This window comes from Pteropus medius, unplaced genomic scaffold (genome assembly GCF_902729225.1).
Source record: "Pteropus medius unplaced genomic scaffold, Ma_sr-lr_union100, whole genome shotgun sequence".
NCBI lineage: Eukaryota > Metazoa > Chordata > Mammalia > Chiroptera > Pteropodidae > Pteropus > Pteropus medius.
The window spans coordinates 17,872-35,059 of NW_024350496.1; the positions used below are offsets into that span (position 1 = coordinate 17,872).

The 17,188-nt window shown below is 33.0% G+C and overlaps 1 protein-coding gene and 1 pseudogene across 1 annotated transcript; both read right to left on the bottom strand.

Annotated features, from left to right (window-relative positions):
- Nucleotides 1-584: 584 nt before the first annotated feature.
- Nucleotides 585-14,745, bottom strand: LOC120584349 (olfactory receptor 5AS1-like; annotated as a pseudogene).
- Nucleotides 14,746-15,164: 419 nt separating this feature from the next.
- Nucleotides 15,165-16,085, bottom strand: LOC120584348 (olfactory receptor 1052-like). The gene has a single exon (XM_039840033.1). The coding sequence runs from the start codon at nt 16,083-16,085 to the stop codon at nt 15,165-15,167; it is 921 nt and encodes a 306-aa protein (XP_039695967.1).
- Nucleotides 16,086-17,188: the final 1,103 nt, after the last annotated feature.

The window sequence follows — 17,188 nt, forward strand, 5'->3', positions numbered from 1 at the left end:
TTATTATTGGAATCATAAAATAAAATTAGATGTAAAAGATTTCAAAAACTATTATATACGATTGAGAAGAAAAGATCTTCCTTTTAGTATACCTAAAAACATTACAATTCTTGATGCCACATATTCTATTTTCCTGAGAATATCTGAAATTTCCTCTAAATATGCAAGGAGCTTAAGTTTCTGTATGAACCATGTATTAAATACCATAAAAATACACACTCTCTCACACACAAATATTAAGTACAGATGTTAAGTAAATATTGCTCAGTTCACAAAAAAGAACATTTGAAAGATAAATAAACCACAGGATAGGACATTTTCTGACTGTTTGGGAAATCATACCTGTGGTAACAAATTCTTTTAGTGTGGAATAACAGGAAATATCAAAAGCTTTAATAAACCTGCATTACCACTCCCTAAACATACTCACAAATAAGCCAAGTTCAGAAGAAGCTCAGTATCTCGAGAAGACCAGGTTTTCGTGGGTCTTAAAGGACTTATCGCTGAGAGTAGAGATTTTTTTTTATGTTTGTTTCTTTATCTTCTGGGGACAAAAACTGTAGCTCATTGAGTAGATGTGAATCTCAGATGTCCACAGGTTGGATAATTAGCATCTTTTCTGGTCTCTTGAGACTGGAACTAATCAGAGCAGCAGGTCCTCTCAAGAGCTGTTTAGTAGATGCTTCTGCTTTCCCTATGAAATGATGTTCCAGTCACATATATGCTACTCGGACTAGTGTTCAAGGGTTCTAATGGTGAAATAACTGAAGTTTCTTTCTTCCTTTAAAATAGGAGCATGCATATGTGTTCTATCTACCTCACCGATTTGTAATAAAATGGATATAAATTAATGCATGACATCACACTCCAAAATTTTTAACAATCATTCACATGAAAGTATTATGAGAGCTTATACACACACATGCACCAAATTCATTGAACTATATGCACTCCTTTGGACTTATTTATGTTAAAATCTATGTATTTCTTCTCTCTAATAATTCAATAGGCATCCTTCAGCTGTGGACAGTGTGATTATTTTGCATAATTACACATAGGTTTATTAGCACTTTACATTATTTCGTAGTTAGCTCTCTTCAATCATACAAATAATATAGGCATTATTTGTGTGTTTGGAAAAGGGTAGGAGATGGTTTTCTTAAGTTCTCTTGTTAATCTGTTAGCCTGTCTTAGGTATATTAGCATAAAAATAGAGTAAGTTGTAATATATGCAGAGAAATAAAATAATGAAATCTTGTGTCAATCCAAACATTGTACAAAATTTAAAGAATTATCACAATACTATGATATAGTTGTCTAGATCCTGATAGAACAACATTACGTGCCTTTAGATATAGGATTGAAAATATTGCCAAGTTATAAGAGAATGAACTTAGTTAGAACTGATACCAATGGAGAGTTATAAATTATGGCATGTCTTCATCATATGTAACAGTGTTAGCAGCTGAATAAGAGAAGTTGAATTCCCAATCAATACTCACTCCCAATCTCTATCTTTATGCTATCAATGTGGCGAGTATTGTCTCATGTGTTTCAAGAAAATAATTTTTAATCTGAGAAAAAATATTTATGGATGTATTCCTTGGGAGATAAATATTTATTATATCTTTAATTATGACCTACAAATGATTTTGTCTGATGTCACTAGAAAAATTGGTATTTTTCAACTCATGCCATAAAGTTCATTTGCCCAAAACCTCCAATTCTCAATGTAATAGCAATAAAGTTGTGGACTTGTCACACAGACATCCTTATGACTTGAATTAAATGCAGATATTTTTACAGAGGGAACATCAGTTTTAGTTTTTTAAGTTTGTGTATTGCATTATTTTTATGACTAGAATGTAATATAGCTTCTCAGCATTTTCTCTCTCTGCCCATAGACAGAAGCAGAAAAATAAATCTGCTTACATGTAATTGTAAGAAATATCCTAATTTATTATAATTTTCTCTCAACCATGGCCTACTTCATAAAACATATATATTCGGCTGTGCTTCTACATGTTTGTTTTCGTTAAATTTATATGGTAATTTTCTCTGGTTATGGGTATTATCAAAATAGGTCACAAAACATAGATATTAAGAAAATAATGCAGAACAAAATTAACAAAATGACATTTGAAGACTTGTTACAAAATATTATTCTGATTTAGCTTCAAACAATGTCCTCATTCAAATGGTTTCATTTGCCATATGGACAAAGAAATAACATTGATCATATTTAGTGATTCTCCCTTAGCGATAATTTTGCCTTTGAGAGAAAATTTGGCAAACTTTGTATACATTTTGGTAATCATATTAGGTTGAATGTTACCAGTATCTAGTGAGTAGATACTCAGGAGGCTGCTAAACACCTTAAAATGTACAAGGTAATCCTCTCCCTTGCCCCGCGCTCCTATTTCCAAACGAAGTATTGGCCCAAAATGTCAATACTGCTACTTTTAGAAACTCTAGGATAAATAAACTCATAACAATTTTATGCTTACAAACACATTGTAGTTTCCTTATTTTAAAACAACTTCTTTTGGAAAACAAAAAATATGTCTTAGATTAAATGGGTCTCTATTAAGGAAGCTGATGTGCATCTTCATGCAAACTTGTGTCCATGAAGACAATGGAAAGATGATTAGAATTCAGTTCATTTTATGATAGTCTCATCCACATTTTTTAAAGAGAGTACACTAAAATTAAAAGAGCAATTCGAAATGCCCCATCTGTTTCAGAAACTACTCAAAAAACAAGAACGAATGAATGGCATATTACTCTACACTCTGACAAAGTCTTCACAGTGAGGAAAATGTTTTATCATGATGAAGAGCCACTAAGTTGAACACTGGATTCCAGTGTTTTTGCTCTGTGGCAATGTCTCACATCATTTGGAAAGCCTCAGAGATTTTTTTCAAGTGCCTAATCTCTCGGGAGTCAAAACCTGATTATTGCCTTAAATTTAAGTAGTGGTAAAATACCGAATAATTATGTGCCATTACATCATTACAGGTACTGTGTCAAAGCTTTACGCACACAGTATTCTAGGAGATTTATACATACATAATCATTTAATTCTCAAATCATACATATAGTAGTAGCTTTACATGTATTCATTCATTTAAACCTCCAAACAATCCATTTCATTGCACAGTGTCTAATTATCTCCATCTACAGGATTACAATCAGTATAAAATAATGCAGTCATTTATTTTCATAATAACTAAAAACTGCACACTATATATTCATGTGTATACAATATACTCCTTCAATTTTGTTCACATAACACAAAAAGAAAATGAAGACTGAAAGATCAAACGCAACTGCAGAAAAGGTCTGCTAATTCCATCATTGAAATTGATCCCAGAGAAAGAAATGCATATACTTTCAACTGGTTTACATTGTCAATTTGTAGAATAGAATGATCAGATCAATTTTTCACCTTTTCTTGAAGATAGAACTTTAAAGATTTTGTCAGTAACGTGTGTGCAAATAGTAATGTATATTTTACAATCTTGATGATCTTTATAAAGTTAGTTGGTTTTCATATGTACCCACTGTAAATGGAAGAGTAGAGGATCCCTTATAAGAATAAACAAGCCCACAGAGAAACCATATGTTATAACTTCACTCTTTTAATATAAAACGCTTTTGCTATGTGATTGATATCTAATTTTCTGAGAGTTAGTGAAACCACCATTGCCATTATGAGTAATATCAAATTTCTCTGATGGTATACCTTCTGTAAGTCCAGAACCTACATGTATTTTCCCAAAGAGAAAACTAGATTTTCTCACTAATTTATACATTTATCTATCTATCCATCCATCCATCCATCCATCCATTACCAAATCCATCCATTCATCCCTTCATTAGTCCCTACATCCATTTATCCATCTATTTATTCATCCATTAAACACACATGCAGTGAGGATGTGCCATATACCAAAAGCTCAGAAGTATTCAGAAATAAACCAAAATATAGACTCCCTGCCACTACAGAGCTTTCAATATGAGTGAGCTAATAAACAACTCAATGTATACCTTCAATACAACATGATAAAGTATATAATGAATCACAGTACAAAGTTTTTTAAGAACATTAATTGGAGAACAATTAATATTATTTATTTTAATTCAGGAATGTTTCATGGAGTGGAAAAATTTTGGAGAGAACATTTCTGTCAGATAGGACAAGAGCACTTTAAAGTACTGATGATGAAAAATTGTCTTCATTTCTGGAAAATGGAGATAATATAAAAATAGTTGACATATGTGATGTTCATGACATAGTGTTGTTAATGAGATTGGAAGGGCAGGTTATACTTTAAATATTTTTCAGTGATTCAAATTCTTATTAATTTGAAAGCTTTTAAATAGTTTTTATAGGGCATTTTTTACATCCTTGTTTCTTAAGCTATAGATTATTGGGTTAAACATGGGGAAAAAAAGAATATAGTATAAAACACTGCAACTACCTTATCGGTGTTTGGGGAATAGCTGGTGGTAGGATGTAAGTACATAAACAATAGTGTTCCCTAGAATAAGGTGACTGCTATGAGATGGGAAGAACAGGTAGAGAATGTTTTGCTTCTGCCATCTGAGGACTTGATGCTCAAAACTGTGATAAGGATACAAAAGGGAGAGATAAATATGACCATAAAAGTGCTGGTCTGGATGAAGCCACACAAGGCAAAGAGCAGAAGCTCGTTGATATGGGTATCTGCACACCAAAAGAGGTGGAATATCACAGAAAAAATGAAATGGTTGATAATATTGGAACCACAAAATGGCAGCCTGAATGTGAGGCAGACATGGACCATTGAAGTCCTACTTCCACTGAAGTATGCTGACACAATGAAGTCGATGCAGACTCTCCTAGACATCAATGTAGGATAGAGCAATGGGTTACAGATGGCTGCATAGCGGTCATATGACATTGCTGCCAGGATAAGGCACTCAGCATCAGCAAAACAGCAAAAGAAAATCGTTTGTAATGCACAACCATAGGGAGAGATGCTTTTCCTGGATGTTAAAAATTTCACCAGCATTTTAGGGGTGATTGACGTAGAATAGCAGGGGTGATTGACGTAGAATAGATGTCTAAGAATGACAAGTAGCTGAGCAAATAATACATGGACCTTTGCAGTTTTGAATCGATATTACTAGGATTATTAAACCCGCATTTCCCACCACAGTTAGTATATATGCTATAAAAAATACCAGGAATAATGTGATTCTGAGAGGTAGAAAATCTGTGAATCCAACAAGTCCGCATGGTATAATTGCTCTCCAATAACTCCTTGGTTTTCTTGTTTTTCTCATCCAAAATAAATGGTGTCAGAATACGTGAGTGGACATGAGTGATCAATGAACCAAAAATATCTTTACTCTCCTTTCTAAGAAAGCAAATAGAAAGATAATAAATCCAATTATGGCATAGTTTGTTACATATTTGGTTTGTTTTCACTTTTGTCATTTTCTTTAAAAGAAGTAAATAGAAATGATCATTGAACCGGAGGATGTTATCCAGAGGTGGTGTACCGAATTACAGTAACTCTTTAAAGCTATGCACATTAAGAGATGATATTAGTTCCTTTCGAGATGACATTAGTTCCTTTCATGTGGCTCAGTTGACAAGATCTGCTAGAATTATGAGAATCGGCAAAATTCTTAGTTAGATTCAAATGTCTATTTTTCCAATCCTAAAATCACCTTCCTCCATGTAAAGAAAAGAAGAGTTGCAAAACACGCTAGAAGAATCCACTCACAGGTAAACTAGGTAAGTCCACAGAAGAATGTCCATGTACTTGGGAGGAATTTTAACATAAACGTTAAGAGCACAGTAGTTACAGAAAAGATGATGGTTCAAATCTTAGCTTTGTTACTTACTGATCGTGTAGTCGATAAAGTTATTGAACCACTTCTTGATGGTTAGAGGAATAAACAAGTAGATATTTGTAAAACATTTATGTAACTGGTACATAATAAACACTAATATGTGTGTTTATTAGATGAAATTTATTAAAACAAAGAAATTGACCTTTGTGTTCTTTTTTAATTGCATATTCAAGAGCTTGAAAGACCCATTTGGTTGTCTCAAAATTCTTCTTCTCTTTAGCATCATAGATACATGATCTGTGCTATAAAAAATCCATCGTGGTCATGTGCGTGCACATTCTATTTAAATGCATTGTTTGTTAGTAATAAATCTTCTACACATGCCTTAAAATTATTTCTTTCTTCTGTAGGTTCATGTATCTTTCTTATTTCTGAGTTATGACAATGTCTGGTGTGAGCTCTCAGTTACATTAAGTGTTTTGAAGAACTACTGCATCTCTACAGTTATTAATGGACTTATAAACTGGGACTGTATGGAAAAATATGTATTATACATCCGGAAGGAGAAATAACCATGAAAAATAAACAGAATGGGTGCAAATAAAAATAAGTTATAGTGGGATGGAATATTCATCAAATGTTCCAAGATTTGTAATGTTAAAAATAGTATGAGAAACACTTAGTGTTTCACGTTATGAGCTTCTAAAAAAGGACGCTTGGGGATTGATTAGTACTGATCAGCAATCCTGAGGGTTGCTTTGTATTTGTAGGTAAATTTGAAGACAAACAATGATTGAGTATTCTAGGCCATAAACACAGTATATCTCCCCATTTGCATAGTTTTTTTTTTTTATGTATCTGTCATCATTATTTTGTCGCATATGGTATTTTATTTGTATAGAGTTCTTATACATATTTCATTATAATTACCCCTATGGATTTCCTGTTTTGATGCTATTAGTGGTGATTTTTACACTTAAAATTTTAAACTAAGGTGCTATTTTTTTCTTCTTTCCAAACTTTATTTTTTTCTTACTTGTTTTCTTTTTTGCCTTATTGTGCTGTTAGAGGTATCAGTGCCACATACAGCGTTTCCTGTAGAGTTTTATATATGCCCTTTATCAATTCCAGGAAGATCTATTCTGTTTTTAATTTGCTGACCTACTTTGCTTAAATAAATGCTGAATTATATCAAATAATTTCTTGTCCATCCTTTGTGATTATGATTTATTTTTCTTTTTTAGAATTATAATATACTGAATTGTGCTGATTTATTTTTGAATGTTAAATATCCATTAAAGTTTATTTAGGGCAAATCCTATTTGCTAATGATTTCTTATTTTTTCATCAAAGTTTATGTATGTGTATATATAGGTATATGTGTATATATATGTATATATATGTGTGTATATATATATATGTCTGTGTGTGTGTGTATATATATATATATATATATATATATATATATATAAATGCTATAATTGCAAAAGCAAGAGAAAGCTAACAGTCTTTAAATGTGTACCAACTGCTGAATAAGGGGCTAGGTATTTATAGATGTTATCCCAATCCTCACAAGAATCTGATGAGGCGGGGAACTCTTATTTATAATTTAAAATTTAATAAGAATAAAAATAAATAAGGAGTTCAAAGACTCATAGTTGTGAAATAGCAAAACTAACATTCAAATTTAAGTTGCCTGAGTCATAATATTTATTTCAGTTTAGTCACTCAGATAATTGAGAAACAAATAAACAAACAAAGAAAACAGGGTGCCTTGGATTCTTTTCAATAACATCAAGCTTATAATTTAGAATTCCTTCACATAACTAAATGCTTTAAGGTATATTTAAATAGCTCATAGAAATCATACCCTTTACAAGAGATATTATTCGCCAGTGTAATCTAAGGATTTTGTTGTTCTTGTTAATTTTAATGAAATATCTCCCAGTGTAGGAGACATATGTTATGTTGTAACTGGCTACATTACAGTCAAATATGTTACCGTCCTTCATCTTTCTCATTTAAAATGAACCGGCAATCCATACCACTGGAATGAAAGTAATTGCTTATCCAAAATCCTCCTGTGGGTGGTGATTATCATGGGGTAGCGTAGTGTCCCACTTACCACAGGCTCACAGGCTAGAAGATAAATACTCACTCTTTATATGACCTATTTGTAAAATCTTAAGAGAAATAGTGTCAGTGTCTTCTACAAAATTCTACAATTCAAAATTCCAGATGATACTGAAGTAAGTGACTGATCCCCTGAAGCATCAACAAAATGGGTGGTGTGAGTACAATACAGATAATGTTACCTTAGATGTCATGTAGTTAAACTGACTAACTGCAGGCTGAAGAAGTGGGTAGGGAATAGTGAGGACATATCCTGACCTTATTTTATCCACGACAGTTTCCAAAAGTCACTGCCTAAGTCATTAGGCTCCTTACTGCCACAAGGGGAAGGCCGACTGTACCTATTTTGAAATTTTGGGAAATTTAATGGTTTAGTCTATTCAGGCGAGCAAAATTCAGTAAGCTAAACCTCTGTCAGGAAGCCGAACCTTAGTTTCCTTGAGCACATACATGTAGTCACGTACAGCATGCTTAATTTGTGTCCGTTCACATACAGCATGCTTAATTTGTGCAGACTTGTTTTGTCTGCAGATTAATTATGCTCAGAGACTGACATCGTTAAATAATGTATTTAACACAAGTCCACTGCAGGAATTGTAATTTATAACAAAAATATTTCACAAGCAAATAGCATACAGGATAACATCTTTTAATAAGTCAACAGCAAAATAGCATGCTATAAACTACAGATAGATTGATTATACTACTGTTCTAAGAAAAGAGGAGATAGAAGAAATAAAGTCCAACTTTAGTTGAGGTGTACCTTTCTACAATTTGTTCTTGGAAAAGTCAGCTTAGCCAAACATGAACTGACATCCAGCTGCCAGCACTAATCGAAGTCCCTTGTAGCTAGAGCTGTTTGGCAGTGAGCTGAACATGTGTCTGACTTATGTCCCAAGACTTACACTTAGAAATGAGAGTGTATATCCACAAACATACATGAACAAAAATGCTCTTTTATTCTTTTCCTAGACTTTATTTGCGGGCTATGTTCTTCTCTAATTTCAAATGCAAGTGGTTATTGTGAATATTGCACCCAAATTGCACCCCATTTTGCACCCAAAATCAATCATGGGTGTGCTAATGCTGGATATCTTATCATTAACAGTAACTGTAATGTTGCCGTCGGTATTTAAATTCTACAAATATTTTGCTGAGTTTTTATCATTAGATTTTAAAATTTATAAAAATTTTAAAGCATTTTTATGTTTCCTCTGTCAGACCTATTTAAACTATAATCTTTTGCTAGAATAAGCCCCTCACGTCAGAATTTTGGCTTCTCTGGAATAACATACTAGCCTGTAATTACCTCTTTACGTAACATCCTTTTCAGGATTTAAAATAAATTTTTTAATGGTCCTACAAAGTTAGTTGTTTTCCTTTCTTTCTTTTCACTCTGAAAGAATTTCAGAATGATATTCCTTATTGTCTGTATATCAGGTGTTTTCTTTTAGAACATGTTTTATCATTATAAACTCAATATCTAAAACATATTTAGAATTATTTAGATATTCTAATTGTACTTGTTTGGCTAAGTCCTGTTTCTCAAGAAACTTTTTATTTTATATAAGATCTCATCTTATGAACTTTTTAATTGTTATAAAACCTCTAATGATATTCTCTTTTTCATTTATGGTATTAGTAATTAGTGTTTACTGTCATTTTTCTTGATGAGCTTTGCTAAAATTTCATCATTTTTGTTATCTTTTTAAAAGAATGATTGTTGATTTTCATTCATTATGTAATTTTTATTTTATTTTTATGTTCTATTTTTATTTAGTTTCTACTTACTTTCTTCTATTTATTTCAAAAATATTGTAAACTTTGCATTGTGATCTTTTAAAATGTAGATTATTTATGAGTGTGTCGAATAATTTCCAACCATGCGAAGATTGATTCCTTGGCTTTTTGTCACCCACTTAAAGTTAAAATACACTATAATCAGAGAATGCACTTTATATTATTTTAATTTTAGAAATTCGTTTTATGACACACATGTCATCAATTTTTAAATGTTCCATGTGTATTTTAGAGAATTAGTATTTTGTAGTTTCATAATGTTCAATGTATTTCTACCAGGTCAGTTAAATTGATCGTGCAATAATTTTATTTTTATCAACTATTATCTGTCGATTACACAGAGAGCTATTTTAAAACCTCCAGCAATATTTGTGAAATTTATCTCACTTTCATCAGCTTCCTGGTAAGTATTTTGAAGCCAATTATTAGGTAAATACAAATTTAAGATTCTTTCTATTTTACCACATAAAATACCTTTTAAAATAATTATAATTTCCCCTTAAGTTTTGCTTTTTCAGGTATGAATATAGTGACACCAGCTTCCTATACATATGTTTGCATGGTATAAATTTTTCCATCTTTTTACTTTTAATTTGTCTGTTTCCTTGTATTTCTTGTCAAAAGCATATATATATTTGCTTCTTTTTTTAAGTCCACTCTAGTGGCTGTCAACATAGGCAATATTGCACCCCCATCTCCCAAGGCGTATTTGACAATGTCCAGATACGACTTTGGTTGTCTTAGAGTTAACATACAATGAACAGGCCAACCTCCACAACAGAAAATCATCTAGCCCAAAAGAGCACTAGCTAAGGTTTAAAAACCCTAATTTAGTTTGCCAATCTTCATTTTTGTATGTAAATATTAGCATAGCTCATTCTGCATGGGGCATCTCACTATCAGATTTATGTTTTCCCTTCTGAATTTCATGTCTTCCTTGTGCACTAGTAAATTAATCAAGACTTTACAATAAATTTTATCTTATTTATTGGAGTCTTTTATCTAGGCATTTTGAAATCTCATTTTGATGGCAGGGGAAATTGTAATATCTCTTTTCCTTATCAGAAACTTTTTAAAATCGATAACTTACCACATGTAACACTAGAAGAAACTTTCAACACTTTATCTCTTTTTGCCATTTATGTTATTTTTGTCCTATTTTTTGCTTCTCCATATGTTCTTATTTCCTTTGAAAATCATTTTTGGTATGTCTGTAATCAGTAAATATTCTTTTTAAAAAATTTATTTTTAATTACAGTTGACATACAGCATTATATTTGTGTCAAGTGTCATAGTGATTTGACATTTATATACCTAACAAAGTGATTACCACAAGTCTGATAACTGTCACTTTACATAGTTATTATAATATTATTGACTCTATACATCTTTGTGACTTATTTTATAACTTGCCGGAGCCTGCCGGTCTAGGTGAACAGTACCTGAGACGGGGAGATAGGACTAAAGAAAAGACAGAGACAAGAGAAAAGATCGGGAGGGTGTACAGTCAATGTTGCAGCCCCGACTTTATTTAGAACACACTACTTATAGCATCGCAATGAGAAAACAGTGGTCACAACCCAAGGTCAGCCAAATTACTTACCTGCAAAACAATGAAGCTCTCACAACTCAGAACTCTCTGCTCTGCAACGAAGCTCCGTTCTTGGAAAATACTGAGTGCTTAAAATAGTTTAGTGCCACTTATCTCAGAGCTCACCAAGTTAGCTCGGCTCCCAACAATAACTTGAAGTTTATACTTGTTAATTAGTCAGTATTCTTTAAAATTGTTTATATATTTATCCTTGTGCATGTTTTTATTCATTATGTTCTGTATTTACCTTGGGATAATTTCTTTTTGCTTAAAAAGGTTTTCAGTGTTTCATATTATATAGTCTGAAAGGTCCTCCCAGCTTTTTTTTTTTAAATAATGTCTATTTTTTCTGTCTAGTCTATTTTTGAAGAATATTTTCCCCTGAGCATAGAATATTAGACATTTACTTTATTTTTCTTGCATACTTTAAAAATGTCAATGCATTTGCCCATTTTATAATTTCTTTGAAAAGGTGACCCGAAATCTTAACTGTTGTTCCATTGACCATAAAGTGCCTATGTATGGTTTCTACATACTTTTTGACTTGGAGTATTCAAATAGTTTTTAATAGTTTGTTGAATACTTATCAGTTTAGAATAAAATTAGAGATTTTATCATAAAATACTTATTTTATTTGTTGTCTCCTTTTTTTCTAGAATATTGATTCCATGTATTTCATACCATTTGATTTGGTTATATGTCTCCTGTGCTCTGCTTTTTCTAATTTTTTTTTCTTTCTGTCTCACAGTTTAATTTCTATTGGAGTGTGTTTGAGTTTATCAGTCCTGTCTAATGCTTTATCTGATACACTTCAAATATTTCCTGTGAGTTCTTATTTTTAACTTTTGTGGAATGTTTTCTTTTTCATTTCAGAATGCCATTCGTTCCTTTTTTTTTTTAAAGTAACTTTAAAGGTATAATTGGTGTAAAAAAAAAACTGCACATATTTAATACAGAAAATTTAATGTATTTGGACAAGCGCATACACCCATGAAACCACAACCAAATTAAGTTTAAAGACATATTGATCACTCTAAAAATTTCCTCATGTCTCCTTATTTTGTTTTGTTTTATTTTATTTAATTTACTGGGGAGAGGGTTAATTAAATTATGTAGATTTCAAATGTACAATTGAATGATACATCATATCTACACTGCATTGTGTGTTCGTCACCCCAAGCCAAGTCTTCTGTCACCATAAATTTGACCCTTTTTACCCTCTTCTACCTCCCTCCATTCCTTTTCTCTCTAGTACACTTCATACTGTTATTAGTGTTTCTGAGCTTTTGTTTATTTATCTTATTTGTTCATTTGTTGCTTTCAGTTTTATATCCCACATATGAGTGAAATCATACAGTTCTCCACTTTTTCTATCTGCCTTTTTCACTTAGTATGATATTCTCAAGATCCATTCAAGTTGTCGCAAAAGATAGTATTTCATCTTTTCCTATGGCTACGTACTATTCCGTTGTGTTGTAGGAACAGTTAATATGAGATCTCACCTTTTAACAAATGTTTAAGTACACAAAAGAGTATTGCTAACTATGAGTAGCATGTTATACAGCAGATCTCTAGAACTTATTCATCTTGCAGAACTGAACTTTATACCCATTGAACAGCTTCCCATTTCCCCCTCCCTCGCAGAGAGATAGCTGCACACTTATGTCCACCCCATTATTATTCACAATAGCCAAGATATAAAAGCTACCTAAATATCTATCATCTAATGAATGGATAAAAAAATGTGGTATATTCATAGAGGAAAGTATTATTCAACCTTTAAAAAGAGAGGAATTCTGCCGTTTGTGATACAGTGGGTCAACCTAGAAGGTATTATGGAAGTGAAATAAGCAAGTCATAAAAAAGACAAATACTGTGTGATTCCATTTATAAGAAGTTGCTGAAATAGTAAATTCATAGAAGCAGAGGATAGAATGATTCTGTTTAAATTTATTAATCCTTCTTGAAATATCTCAACTTAACCATTTTCTTTTTATCAATGTTATTTAAAATATTAAACATAATATTTTTTGAAGTCTTTTTCATACTCCAGCATGTACCTCTTCTATGGTACAGCTTATATTTTGTGCTTTCTTATTTTTTTTATATATTCTGGCTTTTTACATGTAATTAAAACCTTCATAGTAACTGGAGATGACATTCCTTTCTACAGGGGAGGGTTTCACTTTCCTGAAAAGGCATGAAGAATGACACTGATTATGTTAATTTAATTATTGATTGGACTTCTGGTTTTCTTATGCTTTGCCCCTGGTTCAGGAGCATAGATTTCCCAAAAAGTTAATTAAGAACTGAGACTCTCTCTCTAGCCCTTAAACAATGCAGGAAAAGCAGTTTTAATTCTTTGAAGTTTGGAATTTAGCCTCCAGCCCTATACCTCTTCATATTGTAGCAAATATCTTAAGGGAGCTGCTGTCCTTGCATCTAATGCAGGCTCTGCCTCTGGAGGGACATTATTCATCAAGCACCTAGAGGCTGAGAAAGATATCACTGTCTTTCCATCGCATTCTGAATCTCTAGAGTCAGTAATCATCTTCTACTCCTGTGGAAAGAAAATTCTAGCCCTTCTGTGCTTGACTTAAATCATGATTAAAATCTTTCAAGCGAATTGAGAAGAAAACCTACATTATATTTATTTCTGGCTCCTCTCTCTGGTAACACTGTGTGTCTTCTAAGCACAGCAAGAGTGTGGGAGATTTCAACCTGCCTCTGTGGCCCAAATCAGCTTCTTACATTCTCCACCCCCGACCCCTTCCTTCTTCCAGTAGGGAAAAACAGCTGTGTGTTTAAACTTCTATATAATCTAGTTCATCTTGTCTTTCTACATAACTGGTTACAGGTCCACTGTTTTCTCTTTCCCTCAGAATAGTCACAAGGCACGAGTTCAGAATCAGTTGCTCCTTGTTCTGGTAGATCACAATCTTTAATTGTTATATTGTTTGAGACACGGCTAAAAGTTCCTCTCTATTTCTCGGAAGTTCTCCACTTAAAATTGTTGATCTATTTATAACCTGTTATCTATCTATCTATCGTTCTATCATCTATCTATCTATCATCTACATATCATCTGTCATGTACTAATCTATCTATCATCTTCATCATCAATCTACCATTTATCATTTATCTACCATTCATTATCTGTTTGTTTTTATATCTATTATTTGGTCTCAGGCCTGCTCAGTCTCAGACATGGCCGAAGCTCTCAAAGGAAATGCAATCATGTGCAGTGTAGCCATCAAAGTATCTGCCAAAAGTTCTACTGGTTCCTCCTAAAGCTGGCAGAGCCCTCCATGCATCAAGCCTGCATTTTTAAAGTTGCCCTGAATCACTGAGATAAAGTCAGCTCACCTCTCCATGTCTACATCTCTCTGAGTTCTAGACCACTCTAGTTCTGGTTTCCTTAATAATCACTCAGTTTTATAAACATATAAAGTCTATATCTTCCTTTTCTTCTTGTCTTGAAAAATGTTGTTTTTGTAAAAAGTAACACCCTCCACCAAGAAGTAAGAATGTTCTATTATTATTTTATAAGTACTTTTACCTGGCTTCTAAATATTTATTTTGAAATATTTTAAAGTAACAGAAGAGATTCAAGGATAATACAATTTGCAAGAATAGTTAACTATTGATTATGTAGCAAATTGCATAAAAGGACTTCATTATAGTTCTATATGAGATCATATCTGTGATACGATTTTCAAGACATTTTCTATTAGCAGATTAATGTTACGTTAACACAGCCATAGATGATACTGAGTCAAGTTGAGGTTCTCTTCTAGCATATAGATCTTTTTGCTGCATCTTTCACATCCTTATTCCTGAGGCTGTAGATCAGTGGGTTGAGCATGGGGATCACCAATGTATAAAACACAGCAGAGACCTTCTCCTGTTCCAGAGAATACCGAGAGTTTGGCTGGATGTAACTAAAGGTTCCAGACCCATAGAATAAGGTCACAGCAGTCAGGTGAGAAGCACAAGTGGAGATGGCTTTGCGCCTCCCCTCAGTTGAATGAATTCTCTGGATGGCAATGATGATGCAGATGTAAGAGACCATGATGATAATGAAAGTGAACATTGCAATCACCCCAGAAAATACCAAAAGCAGCATCTCATTTTTATGTACATCAGAGCAAGAGAGCCTCAGAAGAGGGGGAAAGTCACAGAAATAATGATTCACAATGTTAGGACCACAGAAGTCTAGTTTGAGCAAACCTATTGTGTGTGTCAGAGAGTTGATGAGGCCACCCAAGTAAGATGCAAGGACCATCTGGATACAAACCCTTTGGGTCATAATGACTGCATACAACAAGGGATTGGCTATTGCCACATAGCGATCATACGCCATCATAGACAGGAGGATGCCCTCTGTGGTTGCATACACTGCAAAAAAGAAACTCTGCAAAACACAGCCAGAAAATGTGCTGGACTTGTGTTTTGATAGGAAATTGACCAGCATCTTAGGAGCAAAGACAGAAGAGTAGCAGATATCACAGAAAGAGAGATTGCTAAGAAAGAAGTACATTGGAGTATGAAGTTGAGCATTTAACCAGATCAGAGCGATCATTCCCCAATTACCCACCATAGTGATAAAATAAATAAAGGTAAAAAGCAGAAAGAGAGGGATCTGCAAATTTGGATTTTCCGTTAAACCTACCAGAATGAATTCCTTCACACCTGTATGATTCCAACCTGCCATGCATTCAGGTTTATTCAGCTCTTTAGCTGCAGAACAAGATGATATCACTCAGATGAAACAGTATGATTTCCTCCATGATCTGGTATCCATAATAGCAAAGACCAATGAGCTTTACCCTGTAGTTAGATGAAGAAAAGAAATTAACTTCAGCAGTGGACCTTATGTGTGCTAGAAAATCCACCTGTAGTGATTCAATTTATTGTGACTAGAGATTATTTTATTCCCTGCTTCTCAGTTTCCACATCCTAAAAATTGGAGTAAGGAAACCCTCTTAGAGTACAAAGCTCTTAATTGATAGAACTGACATTCAAATCCAGATATGCCCCATATCAAACCCCTGATTCATTCTGTGACATATAACTCTTTTGTTTACATGTGATACAAACTGTGGCCCTCTGTGATTGAAATTATTTCCTTATCATGTGGCTAACCGGTCTCTCCATTTTCACAGGCAGTTAACTCATGATGCTCGCTTTCTTAATACACAATCCCCTTCCTTTCTATATCTGACATTAGAACTGCCCCACCTTCTGCTCAGATTCCCCAGTTCGGAGATCACTGCCTTTGCCCTCCGAAGTGCGAAGCTGGATTAAGAGTTGGAACAAACTTTTCATTTACTATTTATTATTTAGACCAATGAATAAATAGCAGTGCAACTGAATTTGAAAACTCTCCCCTTTTACATCTTTGTATAACTTTACATTCACATATTTAGTTTTTATCAACATTAAAACAAGAACTCTTAAACATCCATGTAGAGAGACAAGGTGTGAGTATGAGGTACTGAAACTACATCTATCAGATGCATCCAGCTTTCAAAAATGTAGGCTGCCTCTTTGTTTCACTTGTTTTCTGACATTATAGTAGTGTATAATGGTATAATACCAATTTAACAATATTTTGGTTAAATATTAATAAATGAATGCATGTATGCTTTCATACATTCAATAAATATACATTACTACTCTGTGCCAAGAAATGTTATATTCGATAGAGATAAAGCAGTGAATAAGAAAAATGTCATGCTTTCAATGAGCTTATATTTTATTAAGAAAATAAATACCTATTGATATACTATATATAATGGTGATAATTACTATGAT